The 23,939-nt window shown below is 43.0% G+C and overlaps 1 protein-coding gene, 1 long non-coding RNA gene and 1 pseudogene across 3 annotated transcripts in view; 2 read left to right on the forward strand and 1 right to left on the reverse strand.

Moving 5' to 3' along the window:
• LOC307030768 overlaps positions 1–23,939 on the forward strand; it is a 174,417-nt gene that overhangs the window by 6,139 nt on the left and 144,339 nt on the right. The gene's annotated exons all lie outside the window — the stretch shown is intronic.
• LOC307029833 (proteasome subunit beta type-3-like) lies at positions 12,637–15,759 on the forward strand (annotated as a pseudogene). The gene is made up of 4 exons (XR_013810608.1): positions 12,637–12,743; positions 13,806–13,990; positions 14,349–14,456; positions 14,556–15,759. The product of XR_013810608.1 is annotated as a proteasome subunit beta type-3-like (transcript).
• On the reverse strand, positions 15,773–16,925 carry LOC307029834 (uncharacterized protein). The gene is made up of 3 exons (XM_079665921.1): positions 16,740–16,925; positions 16,341–16,607; positions 15,773–16,097 (listed from the first exon to the last, which is right to left on the reverse strand). The coding sequence occupies exons 2-3, from the start codon at positions 16,489–16,491 to the stop codon at positions 15,844–15,846; spliced, it is 405 nt and encodes a 134-aa protein (XP_079522047.1). The 5' UTR covers positions 16,492–16,607; positions 16,740–16,925; the 3' UTR covers positions 15,773–15,843.

Here is a 23,939-nt window from a genome sequence, read left to right on the forward strand (position 1 = left end):
AGCCCACACACACACACACACACACACACACACACACACACACACACACACACTTTCTCTCTCTCTCTCTTTCTCTCTTTCTCTCTCACACACACACACACACACACCTCTCTCTCACACACACACACACACACACACACACACACACACACACACACACACACACACACACACACACACACACACACACACACACACACACACACACACACACACACACACACACACACACACACACACACACACACACTTTCTCTCTCTTTCGCTTTTTCTCTCTCTCTCACACACACACACACACACACACACACACACACACACACACACACACACACACACACACACACACACACACACACACACACACACACACACACACACACACACACACACACACACACACACACACACACACACACACACACACACACACACACAATTATTAAAGGAGCTGTCCATCAACACCACACAGATATCAGAAATGACAAGCAATGGGCTGTCTGTAACCGGCTAATTATCAAATGATTAATAAATAACTATATCCATCAACAATGGAGAAATGCATTCTCATATATAACAATTTGACATCCAAAATCAAATCAAAACAAAATCCAAATATCAAAAGTAAGCCCATTAAATCGATAGGCCTACAAATAAACACAAATCCGTTGTAAAAATGATGTAAATTCTGCTTGGGCTCATTAATGAAAAATTACACTTTGTATTTTAACATTAAATCATCTGCCTACAAACAAACAAACCAGTGCACAGATAAAGTTCAAAACTATGCATGTAATGTTAAGCCTCGACAGCAGAAAAATATTTACATACAAGTAAAAGCAATACTTGCAACGAAATAAAATTAAAGCTTCTATAAAGCTGCAGTGGATCAGTCCAACAACAGGCCCACAATATGTTGACTCACCTAATGAGACGGCTGGTGTTGCATGGCGGCAACCAGATGTTTGATGTCTGGCACAATGGATGAAAGTTTCAGTCGAAGATCTGGCTCAACATTCAGTTGGTTTCTGTACTTAGTTTTTAATCCCACGAGTGCAGAAAATCCAGTCTCACAGAGGTACGTCGTTTGGAAAGGCATCAGGAATCTCACAGCTCTGTTAGCCAGATCAGGGTACTCAGAAGCAACATGAAGCCAGAAGTTTGTCAGGTGCTTCTGTGAGAAGATCAGCTTCAGCGCGGTGTCACAAGAGAGATCCAGGAGACTGTCTTGCTCTTTTGCACTCAAAGCAGCGAGAGCCTCATCACTGTGGCTGGCGAATGGGTTTTCTATCCAGTTGTACTGCACATCTGGGATGGGGAAGTATGCGCGCAGCTGGGTCCTCAAACCTTGCAGGTGCCCTCTGACAGCGTTGCTCACGGTGATGGGAAGTGGACTCTGTTCCGTTGTCAGAAAATCAGCCATATTTTCAAACGAGTCATAGTTTGACTGCTCGACACGCTTAGCCCACAGCGCCAGCTTTCTTATGGTTGCTTCAACTTTATTCTGGACATTGAATATGTTCACTGTTATCCCTTGAAGACCGAGGTTGAGTCCATTTAAGTGGCTGAAAATATCAGCCAGGTAACCCAACTTAGCCAACCACTCAAAATCCCTGAAGCGGTGTGCGAGTTCAAACGTTGTGTCGAGAAAAAACACATGCACTTCATCACGCAACTCAAACAGTCGCGTCAGGACTTTGCCTCGGGAGAGCCACCGCACTTCAGTGTGTAACAGTAGCTGGTGATGATCACTGCCCATCTCTCCACATAACACCGCAAATAAACGTGTTTGCAGTGGACGGCTCTTGATGAAGTTGACAGCTTTGACCGCCTCATCTAAAACCGTCTTCAGATCCGGGGGCATTTTCTTTGTAGCAAGTGCTTCACGGTGTATGCTGCAGTGGACAGATGTTGCCCGCGGAGCCACCGCTTTCACACGTCGGACAACCCCGCTGTGCTGTCCCAGCATTGCACGGGCTCCGTCAGTGCTCAATCCAACACATTTGGACCAGTCAATCCCATTGGAAACAATAAAAGTGTTCACAGTGTGAAAAATGGCCTCAGCAGTTGAACGGGTAGGCAGAGGTTTACAAAATAAAAACTCCTCTTTTATCTCGCCACCATTTTCGTATCGCACATAAGCAAGTAGTTTTGCCAGACTTGCGACGTCGGTTGACTCATCCAGTTGGAGTACGTAAAAGCGGCTCTCTTTTACGCTTTGGATCAGCTGCTCCAACACATTATCTGCCATTTCATCAATCCTTCGTTTGACCGTATTATCCGACAATGAAACGAGGTTGATAGGCTGCACTGCCTTCTCTCCCAACATCACCTGAACGATCTGTTTTGCAGCGGGAAGAATTAAATCCTCGCCGATGGTGTGTGGTTTTCCAGCTTTGGCAATGAGTTGGGAGACCCGAAAAGAGGCTTCCACAGCATTTGTGTTCTCACAGCCCATATGCTCAATTACCTTCTTTTTGCTCTGATACTCCCTGAGCTTGTTCTGAAAAAAATCCCGCGGCTTGGTCGCATATTGTCCATGTTTTGTCTCGAGGTGACGGCGCAGTTTACATGGCTTCAAGGCTTCGTTTGACAAAGTCTCAAAGCACACGACACACAGCGGTAACGGCTCAGCTTCTGTGCCTGTCCAAAAAAATCCCAGCGCTAAGTACTCAGCACTGTACTTTCTTCGAACTCTTCTTTTTTGTTTGACGGCCAGGAGATCACCGGTCGATTCACTGACAGCCTCTGGTCTCTCTTTCCTTTTAATACTCCCTGTTGCTAGCCAGCTATCCATTTTAATACTCTGCTCTACTCTAACTTAATTACAGTTTACACAATCAGCATCAATCAAGTGCAGAGCTGTCCCGCCGGTCCCGCAGCAAAGTAGTCCGGCCGATTACAACAAATGTTCCTATCTCTCTGCTCGTCACATATCTAATATTTTAAGGAAAAATGCAATGATGAAAAGAATAATTACATTTTTTATATCATTTTAAATATTATTCTGTATATTTTTATCTGATTTCCCCCCCACAAAAATCATACTATTTTGGAAAAGATTTGGCGGCCCACTTGCAATACCTTCGGGCCGCGGCCCACAGGTTGGGAACCACTGCTCTAGAGCAAGGGTTCCCAAACTTTAAAGCCCGCGACCCCCAAAATAACAGTGCCAGAGACTGGCGACCCCCCACTATCACGTGGTGACTGGAAGAAAAAAAAAAACATGCGCACAGGACGCACGCACTAATAGGCGTATCCAAACACGCGCATAACGACAACACAAAAGAACAGAACAGCCTGACAACCATGATATGATTTTACATATAGCAATTTAATATAAGATAACAGCAGAACTCGTGAGTCAAAGTAATCTCCATGTGAATTAGGAGTGAACATTGTTGCGGTGCAAACTTTAAAAGACATAAACTCTAGTAAACATATGAACATTGCTGCGGTGCAAACTGTAAAAATACATAAAGTGTAACTGCCTCTGTGTCAGTCAGCGCAGTATTTCTGAGTTATTTATTTTGGTAGGAACCAAAGTTCTCTAAGGCGGAACCTTTGTTTTTATATCGCCTGTTTCCTTCAGGACATACTTTAGCGTAACACTCATCCGAAAAGTCCGCTGATTTAGTACATGTTTTTAAGTGCTGATGCATCTGCAAAATAGCTCTTAGCATCAAGATAAACAATCGTACAGAGTAATACCAAGCTACACAATTTTCCTCATGCAATGCAGCTACTAAGGTATACTTTGCTGACGTTTTTTGTGTGTGTTTTCTGTTCTTGTTTGTATTAAATTGTTTTTATACAGCTAAGGGCTAACACATGTTGGGCTTAGTTAGATTGGTCTTTGTGTTTTGTTGAATTATATGTAACCAAAGTGTATTGTGTATACAGTAGCCTAATTGAAAGTGACGACATTACCAGGACAATGTTGGGATATTACTGTATGTTTTGTTATTATTTTGACTAGTGATTATTGTATTTGTGTATTATGTTTTTTGATTACAGTTTTCACGGTCTGGATGAACCAAATAAATCCTGCCAGTAAATTAAAAACTCGTTGCTGTCGTCTGTACTGAGGGAATTACAGTGAAAACTTAACTGCTCACGAAGACAGCACCAAAGAGCAGTGAATGACAACAGTAAGGCAAGTAAGATGTCCCGAAATGGCGAAGAGCACACAATTGCAGATGTACATTTCCCAGACATGGAGTCACACGCACCTGACAAGACAGAGTGTGTGCACGAGCACAGCTCAACCGTGCAGCCACAAGCGACTGAAGGCATCATAGTGGACAACCCCGCTTCCTCAGAAGAGCCACCATTAGGCCAAAGAGTCCGCAGAATGACGGAAAAGGGTCAAGAACAGCATGATGAGCAAGTAATAAAGGTTGCACATCGGTTCAGTGTGTGCTATGAGAAGTGGAAGGATGCCACTAAAGAAGCCAACCAAGCGCTGAGTGGAAAGTGCTCAGACGACCTGCTAGATGGACAAATTACTAAAGTACGCAATACCTCTAGGAGTCTAAATGACGTTTATGACGATTGGAAATGCCTTGAGGTTCCTGACCTTAACACACGTCGCAAAATCGACACCTGTGAAACAGTAACAAAGAAGATGGTTAAGGATGCAATGGACCTTATAGATGCAAGGGAGGAAGCTACAGCCCATAGGCATACTACAAGTCAAAGACATGAAGAACATCGAGTCATTGAAGAGGTAATGTCTGTAGCCTCAGGAAGGACAGGCATTAGCTCTCGCCACACTAAGTGCTCCTCTGCAAGCAGGAATAGTGCAGCTGCTGAGGTTGCTGCCAACAAAGCCACCTTAGAAGTACAGCTGGAGCAAGAGCATTATATTAAAGAGCTTCAGAGACTGGAAGTTGAAGCCGCTCAGCTAAAAGCCAAACAAGAGGCTGAAAATGCAGAGAGACAAAGAGTGCTAGAAGCCAAGCGCAGAGAACTAGATCGATTGGAGACTATTAAGAAGCTAAAGGCTGCCGAGGCACGACAGCAAGTATATGACCAGAGTATACATTCATGTCCGGCAACTAAGGGCGACGGCTCAGATGAAGAAATAAATTATCTTCTCCATCGTGGCTCTGTGAAGAAAGAAGAGGAAGTCAAGCCTCAAACTATAAATGATCTTCTCCATCGTGTCTCTGTGAAGAAAGAAGAAGAAGTCAAGCCTCAAACTAGCCCGCTGCGGCACCATTTTACACCACCAGCTGGAGCACAAGCAAGGCAAGAAAACAAATATGAAGATGGCACAACAGCCCTCGTCAAAGCGCTCGCAGAAGCCATCAGTGCGAGTCGCATTCCTCTACCTGAACCTACAGTGTTCAGTGGTGACCCACTCCGATTCAACGACTGGAAAGTGTCCTTTCAGACGCTCGTTGACAGGAAGAACATACCAGCTGAAGAGAAGATATATTATCTACGCAAGTATGTGGGTGGATCTGCTAAAAGGGCCATAGAGAGCTACTTTTTACTTGGCACAGAGCCAGCGTATTATGCAGCATGGGACATCCTAGAAGAGCGATACGGCAATCCATTCCTCATCGCCAAGGCCTTCAGAGAGAAGCTCGACGCGTGGCCCAAGATAAGCTCCAAAGGCAGTATGGAACTTCAAGAACTCGCCGACTTCCTGCGCTGCTGTGAGGCAGCCATGTCTCAGATCAGAGGTCTTGAAATACTTAATGATTGCAACGAGAACCAGAAAATTCTCTCTAAACTCCCAGACTGGTTGACTTCAAGGTGGAATAGGAAAGTCATAAAAGCAGAAGAAGACACTCACATGTTCCCGAGCTTCAGCCAGTTTGTCAAGTTTCTCACACGTGAAGCTAAAATCGCTTGCAGCCCAATAACATCTCTTCATGCTCTTAAGCCAAGTGAAAGGATTCCAGACAAGAGTGTAAAGAGCGGAGGTCCTGGAGCAAAGGTGTTAGCAACCACCTCAGATGAGAAAGCCGTCGTCACAAGCTGTGTCTTCTGTGAGAAGGCAGGACACAGTCTACAAAGGTGTTACAAGTTTATGCAAGGGACAATCTTGGAGCGAATCAAGTTTGTTCAAGAAAATAAATTGTGTTTTGGCTGTCTCAATTTTGGCCACCGATCTAAAGATTGTAGAGAAAGAGACAGCTGCGACACCTGTGAGAGAAGACACCCAACTTGTCTTCATGACGATCGCACCAAGGAAGAAAGGATGTCTACAAGATCTGACAGAGCAAGGTACAGTGACAAAGACAAAGAAGAGTACAAAGAAATGAAGAATGAACAGTCACAAGACCAGTCAGAGAGACCATCACGTGAGGCGACGGCACTTAGAGTCATCCAGAATGTTGGAGACACTCATACCTCCACAATAATTCCAGTGTGGGTGTCATCTACAAGTGTGCCAAGTCGTGAAGTTCTGGTGTACGCACTCCTTGATACACAAAGTGACACAACCTTTATCCTCGACGAGACAGCGAAGGCTCTCAATGCTAAGAGTGAACCAGTTCAGCTAAACCTCTCCACGTTGGCTTCAAGAAACACAATCGTGTCCTGTCGGAAGCTAGCTGGTCTACAAGTTAGAGGTTTTTATTCAGACAAGATAATCACTCTTCCAGTGACTTACTCAAGAGAGTTTATCCCTGCAAACAGAGACCATATTCCCACACCAGATACGGCGAAAGCATGGCCTCATCTTGAACACATTGCAGATGAGATCGCTCCTCAGCAAAGCTGTGATGTCGGCCTGTTAATTGGCTACAACTGTGCCCAAGCCCTCGTTCCAAGACAAGTGGTGCCTGGTGAGGAACACCAGCCGTTTGCACAGAAGACAGACTTGGGCTGGAGTGTAGTGGGATATGGCAACCCGTGTCTCAACTATGGAGATGCAATTGGAATAAGTCACCAAGTCATGGTGAAGCAAGTGATGCCAGGTCTACCGTCCTCTTCAGACCTCACAAAGGAAGTGCACTATGTCTGTAGGACACAGATCAAAGAAGTTCTCTTACCTGCAGATGTCATCAAGATGCTGGAGTCTGACTTCGTTGAAAGAGCGTCGGAGACCAGCCCCATCTCTCAAGAAGATCTAAGGTTCCTGTCAAAAATGGAAAAGAGCATCAAGTTAAAGAGCGACGGTCATTACGAAATGCCGCTGCCATTCAAGAAAGAAAGACCTAACTTACCTGATAATAAGATCTGTGCTATCCATCGTCTCAGGTGCCTAGAAAGAAAGCTGAGAAGAAACGACCAGTACTACAAAGACTACAAGACCTTCATGGATGAGACCATAAGACGCGGAGATGCAGAAAAGGTCCCAGAGGAAGACATCCACAAAGCTCCAGCTTGGTACATTCCGCATCATGGGGTGTATCATCCACAAAAGCTTGGGAAGATACGCGTTGTCTTCGATTGCTCCGCCAAGTACCAAGGAACGTCCTTGAACGACCACCTCCTGACGGGTCCTGAGTTGACAAACACCTTGGTGGGAGTTCTGTATCGCTTCCGAAGAGGTCCTGTGGCAATCATGTGTGACATCGAACGCATGTTTCACCAGTTCCATGTTAAGGCAGAAGACCAAGATTACCTGCGGTTCCTTTGGTGGGACAATGGAGATCTCGAAAGCCAACCTTCCATCTATCGGATGAAGGTCCACTTGTTTGGTGCAGCATCGTCACCTGGCTGTGCCAACTATGGGCTGAAGCATGTCGCTGCTGAAGGACAAGGAAACTTTAGTGACGACACCATAAAGTTCATTCAACGGAACTTCTACGTTGATGATGGATTGTCAAGTGTAGCATCTGAAGACCAAGGGATCCAACTGGTGAAAGAAGCAAGAGAGCTTTGCAGCACAGGCAAACTCCGGCTGCATAAGTTTATCTCTAACAGCAAGAAGGTCCTAGACACAATCCCAAAAGAAGAATGTGCTGCAGCTGCCAAAGACAAGGACATGGCACTGGGTGAACTGCACATGGAAAGAGAACTCGGTGTGCAGTGGTGCGTGGCTTCTGATTCATCCAGTTCAGAGCCCCTGACACCAAACCACATTTTGACCATGAAGTCCACGATACTCGCTCCACCTCCTGGGAAGTTCGTCAAAGAAAATCCACCTACGCAAGAGATGGCGTCGAGTTCAATTCTTATCCAACCACTTCTGGACAAGATGGAAGAAGGAGTACCTCCTGAGCCTCCAACAGAGACAAAAGTGGACCAAAGATCGCAGGAATGCAAAGGTCGGCAATGTTGTACTCCTGCAAGATGATACTACACCACGTAACCAGTGGAGGATGGCAAAGGTTATCGAAGTGTACCCAGGAAAGGATGGGAAGGTGCGAAGACTCAAGTTGCTCATCAGCGACTCAACCCTTGATGAGAAAGGAAAGCGTATCTCCAAACCTGTCCACCTGGAAAGGCCCATCCATAAGACGGTGACGCTGATGGAAGCAGACTGAAGACTCCGGCCTCTCTCTTTCTTTTCCTCCCCTCTATCTCTCTATCTGTCTCACTACAGGTGCAGTCATGGTGATCGTTCTCTGGGAAGCCAAGGACTGAAGTTTAGTTTTTTTTTGTTTATCTTTTCTACGCAGTATGTTGGCTCTCAATAGTTGAAGAAATCATATACATGTGATATGTTTTGGTGGGAGTGTAACTGCCTCTGTGTCAGTCAGCGCAGTATTTCTGAGTTATTTATTTTGGTAGGAACCAAAGTTCTCTAAGGCGGAACCTTTGTTTTTATATCGCCTGTTTCCTTCAGGACATACTTTAGCGTAACACTCATCCGAAAAGTCCGCTGATTTAGTACATGTTTTTAAGTGCTGATGCATCTGCAAAATAGCTCTTAGCATCAAGATAAACAATCGTACAGAGTAATACCAAGCTACACAATTTTCCTCATGCAATGCAGCTACTAAGGTATACTTTGCTGACGTTTTTTGTGTGTGTTTTCTGTTCTTGTTTGTATTAAATTGTTTTTATACAGCTAAGGGCTAACACATGTTGGGCTTAGTTAGATTGGTCTTTGTGTTTTGTTGAATTATATGTAACCAAAGTGTATTGTGTATACAGTAGCCTAATTGAAAGTGACGACATTACCAGGACAATGTTGGGATATTACTGTATGTTTTGTTATTATTTTGACTAGTGATTATTGTATTTGTGTATTATGTTTTTTGATTACAGTTTTCACGGTCTGGATGAACCAAATAAATCCTGCCAGTAAATTAAAAACTCGTTGCTGTCGTCTGTACTGAGGGAATTACATAAAGGTAATAAACATATGAACATTGCTGCGGTGCAAACTGTAAAAATACATAAAGGTAATAAACATATGAACATTGTTGCTGTGCAAACTTTAAAGACATAAAAGGTAATAATAACTAATAAACATATGAACATTGTTGCGGTGCATATTTACATTTGGGGAATACGCTATGTTTCAGCGTTAATCTCACCTAATGAGACGGGTGGTCAATATGCATGGAGCACAGCAAATCCATCCTGGACTTAATTTTGGAGACGGCCAATCGGAGATCATCCTCCACGTTTAGACGAGATCTGTGTTTGTTTTTTATGTATGTCAGTGCCGAGAAAGTCTTTTCGCACAGGTATGTGGAGCCAAACGGCGTCAGAACGTCCATCGCGGCCTTGGAAAGCTGTGGGTATTCCCTCTCGACTGAAATACAGAACTCAGCAAGCGTCTTCGCATTAAAAGCTGTCTTTAATGTGCGGTCACTTGACAGTTCAGTCAGTGAGTCCTCCATGTCGGATAACAGATGACTTGCGGTCGTTAAGGTAAATGGTGATCTTATCCAGTCATATTTTTCCGGAGCTGCTTCCTCTGGGAAATACTTGTTAAAGTGTTCCAGGAGGGCTTGCAGGTGGGTAGTGATAGACTTCTTCACAGAGTTAACACTAAGATCATTTTCCTCTATGAATTCCTCCAGCTCAGGAAACATGTCAATCCTGCCCATTTCAACCCGCGCAGTCCAGCGATCCACTTTCCTCTTGAATGCGCAGATTTGATCATTCAAGGACATGATGCTTGTGTTTTCACCTTGCAATGACAGGTTAAGTCCGTTCAGTCTGTCAAATATGCAAGACAAGTATGCCAGCCTTGTTAACCAGTCAGGGTCTGTCAGGTGGTCAGCGAGCTGGGACCCATGTTCCGTGAGAAATAAGCGCACCTCGCCCCGCAGTTCATACAGGCGGCTGAGAACATTTCCCCTTGAAAGCCACCTGACTTCTGTGTGGAACAGCAGGCCCTGATGCTCCGATCCCAGTTCGTTGCAGAGATACAGCCTGGTATTGAGTGGACGGGATTTTATGTAGTTGACCATTTTTATCGCCGTCTCAAGAACGCTTTTAAGCTCTGAGTCAAGCGTTTTACTCGCTAGAGCTTCTCTGTGGATAATACAGTGCGTAAAGATAACGTGGAGCGCAACTTGTAAGACTCTTGCTTTTAGTCCTCTCTTTTTCCCCAGCATTGGTCCAGCACCATCTGTACACACACCGATGCACTCATCCCAAGACAGTCCCTCTTCTTTTATTTTGTTGTCAAGTTTTGTGAAAATGTCCTCGCCTCTGCACTTTAGCTCCAGCGGGGTGCAAAACAGCATGTCCTCATCAAGATTTCCATCAAAACTGTATCTGGCGAAAACAAGCAGTTGGGCAGAGTTTGACATATCTGTGGATTCGTCTAACTGTAAAGCATATTTCCCTTTCTTCACTCTGTCAATCAGCTGACACTTGATATCCTGGGCCATGTCCGTGATGCGCTGGCATATGGTCCCGTCAGACAGCGGCACTGCTTCCAGCTCCCGTGCCTGTTTATCCCCATGCATTGCCCTACTCATAGCGATAGCAGCAGGTTTAATTAGGGTTTCCCCGATTATGTGTGGCTTTTTTGCCTGTGCAATTAAATATGCCACCTCATATGATGCCTTTTGAGCCTTGGTAGGGATTGTTGCTTGGTTAGTTATAACTTTCTTTTGGCCTTGCAATTCTCTCTGCTTTCGGCGGAAAAAATCTGCTGGTTTAGTAGCGAGAGAGGGGTGCTTCGTGTTTAAATGTCTGAGCATGTTTACGGGCTTTAAGCTCTCATGTGCAAGAACCTCAGTGCACACTACAAATTGGGGATGTGGTGCTTCATTGATAATGAGGCATGTGAATCTGTACTGGATGTATTCCTCTCGATACTTGCGACACTTGGATGAAGGCTGGTCTGACTGCTTATGGACCGCCTTACGGTTGTCGTCTCCTCCTCCTCCTTCTCCTCTTCCCGCGCAAGAAGTCGACGGCCTTTGTGATGGCGGCTCTCCGCTCTCCTCCGCTGCCTTCTCCGTTGGCCTGTCTGCCTTCTCACTAGTTGGTATTAACCAACGTTTCATTTTGAAAAATGTATTAAAGAGTTGTTCAGAAGAAATATACTAGTATAGTTGATGTGTGTTTTACGTCTCTGATATTTACTGTGGTGCTGTAAAGTGACCTTTGAGCTGCAAATGATACTGTCGTAAATCTGTGAGAATCAAAATTCCTTTATTTGTCCCGCTTACCTATTGGACAGGCTTACATAATACAAAATGTCTATGCACACGTTATTATTATTAATAATAATACAAATAATAATAATTAAAAAATATATTTTAATTATTATTATTTTTTTTAAAACACCTCAGGGGTCACATCAAGAGGATTCTGAAATCATCTCGCGACCCCCATTTTGGGAACCCCTGCTCTAGAGCAGTGATGTTTTGGGGCTGTCGCTGGGCAACACAACCTCTCAACTCCCTCCAAAGATTTTCTATGAGGTTGAGATCTGGAGACTGGCTAGGCCACTCCAGGATCTTGAAGTGCTTCTTACGAAGCTACTCCTTCGTTGCCCGGGCGGTGTGTTTGGGATCATTGTCATGCTGAAAGACCCAGCCACGTTTCATCTTCAATGCCCTTGCTGATGGAAGGAGGTTGTCACTCAAAATCTCACGATAAATGGCCCCATGCATTCTTTCCTTTACACGGATCAGTCGTCCTGGTCCCTTTGCAGAAAAACAGCTCCAAAGCATGATGTTTCCACCCCCATGTTTCACAGTAGGTATGGTGTTCTTTGGATGCAACTCAGCATTCTTTCTCCTCCAAACACGTCTAGTTGAGTTTTTACCAAAAAGTTCTATTTTGGTTTCATCTGACCATATCACATTCTCCCAATCCTCTTCTGGATCATCTAAATCAGGGATGGGCAAATGGCGGCCCCCACCTCCTCTTTTAACGGCCCTCAGATTAATTTATAAACATTAGGATTACTACGCTTTTCATTCATTATTTCAGCGGGAGGGAGGGGGAGTGGCGCTGAGGAACAGCAGAGTGCGGGCTGACAGGTGTCTGTGTTGACATTCCCCTTATTGTGGAATAAGGGGAATGCAGAGACTGGCTACAAGTGTTTTAGGTTCAAGTTAGACAACTAATGTCTGGGTTAGTGTTTATGACTTCATGTGTATGTCATCTTAATGGTTAATCTCAATGCACACACATTTTCCGTGCTTTCCAATAGTTTAATTCCACTGTTTAATAACCTGTTCAATAGCTTGGTTTCAGTCACGTGACTTCTATGACGTGCGAAATTCAAGTGGAGGTCAGGAAGTGAAAACACAATCATTCATCAACGCAGGAATCATGGAGGACACCGACTATGTCAAACAATTAAATGAACCTGCACGCCGCAGATATCGTGAAAAAATCACAACACACTCACAATGGTAAGAGCACCAGACATTACATGCCAATGTGTTTTTAGGTAAATGTTCAAATGTAACTAGTATTTAAGGGTAACAGTTACAAGAGATGGCTAGGCTAATGTTGGTAGCCAGCTAGCTTATAGACTTCTCCATCCTTCTTAAACTTAGCAAATATTCAATGAAAACATATTTTAAGTTTGGGGTTGCAAGTAACTTCAATCCCACAACTCTAAACGTTTCAATACATTCAATGTTGTAGTTAATTATACAAAACATTTAATTGTGATGGTAGCCGGGGCATAGCTGCAATGCTACATACTTAGCTTACCTAGCTTCACACGAGCTAACGTTGTGTCTTGTAGGCTAACTTAACTGTTACAATCATTCCCCGAATTCACTTTAATTGCATTATGATTCAATAAATCCGATTCACTTAAAGGGCTGATGTTGCGTTTGGGTCAACATCAGCTAACGTTTGGTTAATTAGACATTGCTAGTTTGGTTAGCTAAAGCTTCAACCTCCTAAGCTAGTCACCAATTTGTTAATGTGAGTCCACTGACAGCAGACAACTGCAACAACTTCAACAACCCAGCAACGAGGTTTCACTATACATCATTACATTTAAACATGTATAACGCGGGATAAAAAGACTTTGGTTCAATAATAATGTTCTACAACTACACTTTTTATTTTATCTTACTTTTATTTCTTTTGATCGTTGAAATGATTTTAGATGAACGTTATGCTCCATGTTTACACATTTGGGTGGTTGGAAATAACCCTGAGTCATGTTTTTGGTCCTTAAATGAAATACATAGATTTCAGTCATTTATTTTGAGGACAACATTATTCAGTATCTTATTTGCATGTTGCAAATAATACATATTCTTAGGATATTCTTTACATGTTATGCTGTATAGAAGGGCCTCAACTTAAACTTAATTTTAATTTCAATGAATGTGCTTGAAAATTAGCTTTATGTTTAAATAGTTTGATTTGTCTCTTTAATCAGTTGTTTGATCTATCAATGGTTTAAGCTCTGACTAACTTAACTCTTCTTATGTTTCTCCTTCTTCATCCAGTCTATTATGTCCTATAACGGAGGGGCTGTCATGGCCATGCGAGGGAAGAACTGTGTGGCGATAGCAGCGGATCGGAGGTTTGGCATCCAGGCTCAGATGGTCACCATAGACTTCCAGAAGATCTTCCCCATGGGAGATAAGCTGTATATTGGGCTGGCAGGACTGGCCACTGATGTTCAGACAGTGTGAGTGTGTAGACCTCCACCTTGTTCTCTCAAAGTGGCTAAACAGTTGTGAACACCGGGGTACTATGATGACAGGATTGATTTACAACTCTATAAAGCTACAACTCTCAGATCTAGACTAAGTAAGACTTCCCATTTAGAGAAAGCCTTGAGTGTCAAGTACAATACTACACCTATAATGTTTATGCCAACAACAAAAGTGTTGTAGTTGAATAGTATTACTATGCATTCTAATAAATAGGGGAGAAAACGTTATTAGAAATTCTGCTATCCATAGCTTTGAAATAAGTTAAATTTGTGATGACTGAATTCAATGTAAATATCTGAGGATTGATGGACGTCTTTGCCTTGTGTGTAGATCCCAGAGGCTTAAATTCAGACTGAACCTGTACGAGCTGAAGGAGGGTCGCCAGATTAATCCCAAGACCTTCATGAGCATGGTGTCCAACCTGTTGTACGAGAAGAGGTGAGTGCACTGAACTTAATATAGACCCATGTCCACATTTAAGCAGCTTACAGTAGGCACAAATACCTGCATAAATGGTAAATATGTCATGCTCATCAGGTTTGGGCCATACTACATCGAGCCTCGCCGGAATAGATCCAAAAACCTCTGAACCATTCATCTGCTCCTTGGATCTGATTGGCTGCCCCATGGTGACAGAAGACTTTGTTGTGAGCGGAAGTTGTGGTTCTCTCCTTGTTGCATTATTATTTGCACAGTGGCAGCTCTTTAACCTGCATTACAGCACCTTCATATTCACTGACCACACTCACTAGAGGAAGTAGGGCTGTGTGATGTATTGCTATTGTAAAAAAGATGTTTACTGAAAAGATTAAATGATACTAAGAAGACTGAATAATACATGGTTTCTTATTTACATTTACAATAACCCTCAATGGCCATACATGGGAGCGTCACCAGACCAATTGTCATCTCTAGAATATTGTTGAATGAATTAAGCCTGAATGTAGATGAAAGTTGTATATTGAGTAGGGCTACACAATTTACAACACACAAAAAGATGTTTACTGAAAAGATTAAATGATACTGAATAATACATGGTTTCTTATTTACAAGACTACAGCTCCATGACTTTACTCCAATGGGACGACTGACAGATTAGACAAGGCACAGCAAATAACCCCAATCTTGTCAATTAATGCTAGTGCCTCACCTGGTTTTGTTAGCATGTGCTCTATGGGCACAGCCCTGCTTTGCAGAATCTGATATTTTCTTCTGACTAATCCTATGAGTCTTTCGACATGAATACGCACATTAGCTATTTTTCTTGTCTCTTCCACCTTGTATGCTGACAGCTGACTTTTCCCCCTGGTGAATGCAGGCATCTTTAGTGAAGCACAGTAAAATCCCACACTATCGCCAATATCGAACCCACGGTCTGCTAGGACAATATCTCCAGGTAACAGGTTTTTTAGCAGCCCACTCTGTATTGTGATCTGTTTATCACTAACTCTTCCTCCCCAGGCACAAGATATGTAAGTGACATAGCCTTGGGGAGCAACACCAATCAGAAATGTAACAGTATGGTGAAGCTTGTAGTTGGACCATGTTTGTGCTCTAGCTAGTAAATTAGAGGGACTCTCAATAAAAACTTCAAAACAGTCAACAATCACAGCAACTCTACATCCAAATGCCTGTCTGAATCCCATTGGCATTGTAGCTTGAAGTACATGTCGCTCTGGCCACTCAATTATAAATTCTGTACTCTCATGAAGTATGTCAATTAACTTATTCCAAATTCTAGAAGCAGTGGAGAGAGAGAGGTTGAACCTGAAAGCCAAATCTTTCAGAGGGAGATTCAGCCTCAGCAAAAACTAAAATGAACTGTTCAAATTTGGAGCACAGACATAGGGCCACAGGTGATGTAGGGCTCGCACAGTTGAAAAACCTGAAGTAAAACTAAGAAGTTGGGGAGCCCGGTGTAAAACTTTGTCTTCTCTTCGTTGTTCTCAAAGGACTCCTGGTTGAACTTTGTATCCAGTGCCTTTGTCCGAAGATCTCCCAGCTCTGTTGTGTTCTGTCTCAGAACATCCTCCATCCTCTCGATGTCCTCCATCGTTAAATCAGTCTGGCATCCTGCATCTGCATACAATATAGCAGTAGCAAGCATAATTAGTTATTTAAAATAGTCAAATATGAATGTGAATTGTTGTGAAGTTATCTTTTTGATAACCTTTTTACAGACATGCAAGTTCTCTGTTCCAATTATTGCAGATTCTCAAGTTAGTACTCTATTTTCTAAACCTAAACCTAATTCAAAATTTGCATTCATTTTCTGACAATCACATTTGTAATATTTAATAATAATGCTGGTGGTTAATTTACCTTGTTGGTCATATAATATCCCACTGGTGTCCTCTGGTTGTGGGCTGTCAGACGGGGGCTGCGTCGGTTCTGGGCTCTCGGTTGTCTGCAGGAGATCCAACAAAGCCTCTGCACATTCTGATTGTCTTTGTTGGTCTTCCTTGAGCTCCATCCTCTGCTCTCGTCGAAGAGATGCCTCTGATCTGGGCTTACTTGTTGTGTGGTAACCAAGGCTAACAGTGGGAGCCCAGTCTACCGACTCAACGTCACCCAAAGCGCTAGGGCACCCTAAAAAGTCCCAACAAAGTCCATATTAGACTACAGGTAACTTAAACATGATCAGTATTACTAAGTAAATAAGCATTTAACCACAACCCAATAATACATAAACAAAGCCACAAAAACCAAGTTAGCTAATACCTCTGATGAAGTGGTCGCTGCAGACACGTGCATTAGACGACTCTGCTCCTCCCGACCGCAGATGTAGGTTTGAAAGCCATTTTTTCCGGCGTTCTTCGGTTAGCTTCTTAAATTGCTCAGCTTTATGGAAGACAACCTTCGGCACTCGGTAAAACCTCTTGTTTTTCTCTCGGCCGGATCGATTGGAACAACCATATACTACACAACACACCGGCATTTTCACAATGGTAACAACAGCTAAATCCTCTGTAGAAAATTACTTCCTGACCTCCAATGGAATTTCGCGCCAAAGGAACGCAGCGGTGTGACGTCAAGTGAAACCAAGCTATACAAACATGCCACTTGTAAAAATTAAATAATATTTCTGTGAACTGATATTTGTTTAGTGAGCTTATTGGAGGATGTTCCCATTTTTTGGGGATGTTCCCTTTGATTGTAAAATGTCAATGAAGATGTCAGACTTAGTATATGTGTTAATAATTACATACAACACATGGAATTTGTGTGTGTGTTCCAAGTGAATCTGCAGCCCCCTGGTGGCGAGTACATCAATGATGTGGCCCCCACCACCATCAAAGTTGCCCACCCTGATCTAAATGCTCTCTAGCAAACTTCAGACGGGCCTGGACATGTACTGGCTTAAGCAGGGGGACACGTCTGGCACTGCAGGATTTGAGTCCCTGGCGGCGTAGTGTGTTACTGATGGTAGCCTTTGTTACTTTGGTCCGAGCTCTCTGCAGGTCATTGACTAGGTCCCCCCGTGTGGTTCTGGGATTTTTGCTCACCGTTCTTGTGATCATTTTGACAGCACGGGGTGAGATCTTGCTTGGAGCCCCAGATCGAGGGAGATTATCAGTGGTCTTGTATGTCTTCCATTTTCTAATAATTGCTCCCACAGTTGATTTCTTCACACCAAGCTGCTTACCTATTGCAGATTCAGTCTTCCCAGCCTGGTGCAGGTCTACAATTTTGTTTCTGGTGTCCTTTGACAGCTCTTTGGTCTTGGCCATAGTGGAGTTTGGAGTGTGACTGTTTGAGGTTGTGGACAGGTGTCTTTTATACTGATAACGAGTTCAAACAGGTGCCATTAATACAGTTAACAAGTGGAGGACAGAGGAGGCTCTTAAAGAAGAAGTTACAGGTCTGTGAGAGCCAGAAATCATTCTGTCTCTCATTGTTGAAGTGTACCTAGGATGAAAATTACAGGCCTCTCTCATCTTTTTAAGTGGGAAAACTTGCACAATTGGTGGCTGAGTAAATACCTTTTTGCCCCACTGTATAATCAATACATGAATAGGGGATTTCAATTTTGACGGGGTGATTATATTTTAACCGCCGCGGACAGGGGGCGAAAGAGACGAGTGAGCGATACAGGGAGAGAGACACAGAAGAAGAGATGAGAGCGCGGCAGAGAGAAGCGGAGAGGAAAGTGAGTGAAGAGAATAATTCGCGATACAGGGAGAGAAGCGGAGAGGAGAGTGAACAGGCGTGTTAGCGGCAGACAGGGAGAGACAAATAATTACACATGGCGCTCTCCAAGAAGAGGAAAGTGGACAGTGAGAACAGAGCTTTTAACCCTGAGTGGACGGACTCATTCATGTTCATCCTGCCCACTGGGAGCACAGAGCCAGTGTGTATCTTTTGTTCAGAGAAAAGTGCTCTGTAAAAGTGCCAAAACGCCACTATGAGACAAAAGACAAAGTGTTTGACCAAACATTCCCTCTCAAGTCAGAACTGAGGTCACAAAAAATAAGCAGTCTCAGAGCCCAATATGATCAGTCGACTAAAACTAAATATCGTTCCAGGGCAGGCTAACCGAAGCTAACCAATGAGCACCTGCATGTGTCTGTATGAGAATGGCCCTGACACCATTTCAGCCCAGATTTAAACTCCTGGCAGGACAAGCTCAAGCTCAATTCTCGCACTGAATAAAAAAAAAGTGAGTGAGAGACTGCAATATAAGAGGGAAAGAAAGAGAAACTTTAAAACTGTTCAATTGTTATGATGTGTAAAGACTGATATTGTTCAATAATCGTCTGAAACTGTGAAGTGATGATGTGAAACGGTTAACAAAGAAAAAGGGAAACTCAAGCTGCTGCTACACTTTATTTTATTTATCTAAAATTAAGCACTTTTAAGATGCACACATTTTCAAAAGCTATTTTATTTATTTTCTCTATTTTATTTTTAAATGCAGCCCGAGAGGAACATTACACATATCCACAGTATTTACTGTATATATGTATAGTTCAATGTTAATTGACAATAAATATTGTTGTTTTTGAATTGTACTTTCTTTATTTGATTGGCAGTCTGTCACAATCTTAGTTTTATGTCACAGTTTTAGTTTGGTCTCTCTTGTCATGGTTTTATTTTGCAATTCTGTTCTCCCTGTGTCTTGTCTTCCTCCCTGTCGTTAGTTTCCCTGGTGTGTCTGATTGTCTGATTGTGTTCACCTGTTGCCTTTGTGTTTCTCCTCCCCTGCCCGGCTGTTTCTCGTCTCGTGATTACCCCTCCCTGTATTTAGTCTTGTCTCTTCCTGTGTTCGGTGTTGGTTCATTATTTGTCGTTCATGTCTCCCTTCATGTTGGTCACAGTCACCTTTTGTTTGGATGCTACCTCGTGCTACAGTACCTGTTCATGGATTCTCGTTTTTTCAGGTTTTGTAAATAAAGCTCGCCTTTTGTTTCATTTTGAAACCTGCTTCCCTCCTCAATCTTCATTTGGGTCTTATTTTTCCCCAACCCTGATACAGTCAGTTGTTGATTACATGCAGACGTTGATAACGCTACAGGCTTCTACAATATCACACTAATTCATAAAGCAAGTTGGACATGTTGATGTTCCGGACCTTTGCATGGGGAGATTTCCTCCAACTGGACCTCGTTGAATTTTAGTTGAATATCCCTGCCCTAGCGGGACAGTATGTAAATGAATACTAGGGATGCACCGAATATTCGGCCAAAGGGTTTTAGCACCGAAAAAATATCACAGAATGTCAGAGAACAGGGTTACGTTGATCATACTCTGCATATTTGTCCGGGTGTTTTGATTTCAAGTGGTGGAGTAATCCGGAAGTGGTGAAAGTCTTTGCAGTTACACCCCCTCGAGAAATGTCAGCTGAACACGTTTTACAAATCGCAATCCGCACCTCTCTCTCTGATATTTTTAAATATCTCCAAGCGGCAGACATGTTGGCTGTGAGCCAGCCGCGAGCATGGTCGCGCGCCGTGCTTGTCGCCGCGTTTTGATTACGTCATCACAACAACACGTTAGGTTACCAAATGTATAGGTGCATTTGTTGTTGTTGAAGGCCTGGCTGTTAGTCTTTATTTACACTATTTTGGTGTAGGCCTACTGGCCTAGATGTTTATGCAGTTTTAAAGCACCTTGGCTTTGTTCTGAATGCACTTTGTTGTAGTTATCCTACAGAGAAAAGAAAATGCACTTGACTTGGAATTAATGTACTGTATGCATTCAAAAGTGCTGAATAAATGTTTTATGGACCCATAATAGTGATTATTATTTAAGTTAAGTTTTGCCATAATCATGTCTTTTTCCATAATCAGGTAGCTGAACAACATTGGTAAAAAATGTATACAATATATATATATATATATATATATATATATATTTCTATTAATCATTTTCGGCCTTTCGGCATTCGGTTTTCGGCCAACTGTTTCCTATTTTCGGTATCGGTTTCGGCCAAGAATTTCCCATTCGGTGCACCCCTAATGAATACCTAATATTAAAGGAAATATTCACATTAACATAACAATTTAGTAATACAATAGTTGTGTGTCTTTAACATAATGGAATAGTTTTAAGTACACATGTTTTTAATATGTGCAACCAATGTACATATTAAAATCCAGTGAATCCAACACCCTTTTTATTTCAGTGTAGAGAAGATGGTCAGTGTGAATAGGACTGAGTGAAATATGCTAACATATTTACTTTAAAATGTCATAGAGCCAAGAAAAGGGTTGATGAAGCAGCCAGATCAACACGTAGTGTGCATTAACAGCAGTGAAGCAGTTCTGTGCTTAGCCGTGTCCTTTTACACTCTGCTGAGGCCAAGTTCTGTTCATAGGTCCATGAGGAGAGGGGCTACTTAGCTTGTTTGTTGATCTGGTTAATCTGTTGTAGTGGAACATGGAACGTTGCTCCAGTCAAGTCTTTGTTCTGCGCTAAGATAAAATATTTCGGTGTTTGAGATATATTTAACATGACGTCCAAAAGTGGAGAGTTTGTTCACAGATGATATGTTATGGATATGTTTGGAATCAGGAACAGTGGAGCCATTGATGGGGATATTTAAGGTAGATGAGACATATCGTGAGGGTAGAGCAACTGGTGGCCTTAATGGTGGTGTGCAGTGCTTGAAGTGGGCCAGTACTCACCGGTACGCAGAATCGGCACTTCCACATTTTACTCTTTGGAGTACCATGACTTTTATTTGCTTACCGGCGCTTCTCACTAGCTATCGGTACTCTACTCAGCCCTCTCAAGTCTTGTTCAATTGATCCTTTTGCCATTAAAGGGAAAAGCTGCTTTACCCGGCACTGTTTCCCAGCAAGGAAATTAAACATGCGTACTACGTTGGTGCTCAGGTGCTTACATTAGACTACCTGAATCACCTAAACTACATCCTCTGCTATTTTCGCTTTGATGAGTCACATCAAACACTTGTGTTACAGGGTTCTCCTCCCCTGCCCGGCTGTTTCTCGTCTCGTGATTACCCCCTCCCTGTATTTACTACGCAGTGTTTACATATTTTTGCTCTAGCCTTATTCCGTTATGTGTTTTTATTGAATGGACTGTATGCTTGGATTCCACCAGGTCCGTCTGCGCCGCGTTACGTCTGCGCCGCGCCGTGCACAGCGATCGCAGCCACTCTAGTAAATGCGTGTGTGTCCACCAGACGCGCCACGCTCAGAAGCGTTGCAGAGCTGGGCTCCGCTAAAAATAGGCGTCTATTTTGACGGAAACGCGAGGCGTTTAGTAGAATCGGGCAGGAAGTGGAACGGCCAGAGCATCGGCCAGTGTACATAATATAATGGATAATCATGATGATGAATGCATTTTGTTTTCCACTAAAATGCAGCAACACATCTTTAATTCATGTTGTTTATAACTGGACTATTACAATTATTATTATTAACTTTGTCTGTACAAAGTAGCCTTACTTTCTTTATGCATAAACTGCAGCTGGCATGCAAGACGCTCTGCTTCTGAAACGCGCCCGGTGGGGTTTGACGCTGTTCGGAGGTCGGAACAAAACCGTGGTGCAGACGGACCACAGCGCAGATGGACCTGGTGGAATCTATTAGCTTTGTTATTATTCTCCCATCCAGGAGAGAGGCTTAGGATAAATGAAACCAATGGAGTCTCTCGAATAAGGTTCAAATGGGTACTTTAATTACAATGGAGCGGTAATGTTACAAGCAGAGATATGGTTCAGAGAGAAAAACAGCTGTGTTCTCGGGTTGCCGGTGTTACAGTATAAGTTGAGTCATGACAACTGGCGACATTCTATTATTTTCGTCATAGGAATCCGGGGCGTGTACATTGAGGACCCATTGTTGACTTACCAGGAAAGAAACATCGTTTGTCGTTTACGTTCATCTTTTGCTATATCTGCCTTCCTAAGATCACTTTGCTGCACATTCAGTACTCGTATGTGAGGTTGTGGGTGAGAGTCCGATATCGTGACGCTTACAGGGAGGTATCGAACATTACAAAGTAGGTGACTGTGTGGATGCCTGTTCAAAACATTGCAAACTTCAATAAATCATTTAAATTATATATTTGTGTCCGACTTTCATTTGTTCATCGTTCTTAATGTGATGTATAGTAGCTTTGATAGCTGTCCATACCTTCAGACAGCCTAAAAGTAAAACACAAGTTGTTTATTCACAGCCCGAACGCTCATCGAGATGACTGGATCAGTCATGACAACTTGTGATCAGCTCCGATTAAATTGTGATATCAATTCTGTAGCTAACCTCCAGGGAGCACGTTTATTTAATGAAATACCTGTATCCCTCTCATCACAACAAGACTCTACACCAGGCCTATTCAACTGGCGGCCCGCGGGCCAGATGCGGCCCAGAACCAACTCCCGAGTGGCCCAGCCTCCCGTAGCCAAATTCTTACACTAGTACAGACCATGAACGCAACACTCCGCGTTGCATAGAAACCACCAAACCACAACGCAGCACGTTTTTTGAAAGTGCATCTAGTGGTGCTAGTAACGGTGGTCCTATGATAGCAACTCTAAAACATGTATTTCTCAACTCTGAAGCGTAAACAGAGACAAAACGGTAATTGATCTTGTGGAGCAGATCCAAGTCAAGCTGGACCTTTTCGCGACCGATTTGAGCACGGGTCGGATGCTGCATTTTCCGACGCTCCCCAAACACATCACATCTCCGGCACAAATCACGGATGTGATTACATATTTCATTGCGAGGTTGAAAGAGAACTTTGCCGGTTGATTGGATGGACTTGCTCTGCCCACAGAGGTGATGGGCTTTGCCAGAGACCCCTTCACTGTTGCAATAGAGGGGGACGTATGAACCAGAGCAAAGGAAGTGGTTCCCTGCATCGACAAGGGGAAATATACACTGGAACTTATTGACATGCAGCGCACTAACGGGCCAGCGAAGTTTTGGAGTGATGTCAAAAAACGGCAGTTCCCTAACGTTCAGAAAGTAGCGATCTGTGTGCTCAGTATGTTTGGATCAACATACACATGTGAATCAAGCTTTTCACACATGAACTCAATCAAAAGTAGCACTCGCTGCTCCCTGACTGACAGCACTTTTCACCAATGTTTTAGGATTGCATTGATATCCTATGAGCCAAAAATCACTGCTCTTGTTCAAAACAAAAAATGTCCCTTCTCCCATTGAGAAAGTCAGCTATGACAAATCACAAATGAGGTGATAGTAAGCACCTAGTTTACTATAGTAGACGTGTTGTGTAGTATTCATTCATATAGTTACTCGTATCCCTTGTTATGGGTTTGTGCACTGAAGGGTTTGACAGTTCTTTCTGTATTAATTTAAATGCACTTTGTAATGTGTCTGGGTCAAATGTGACCAAAACGTATGATTTTTTTGTTATTACTTGAAAAGTGAAAAAATAGTATTGCTACAGTACTACCTCTTTGTGTTGCATTGCTCTTTAGCT

This window comes from Notothenia rossii (assembly GCF_949606895.1).
Source record: "Notothenia rossii genome assembly, chromosome: 2".
NCBI lineage: Eukaryota > Metazoa > Chordata > Actinopteri > Perciformes > Nototheniidae > Notothenia > Notothenia rossii.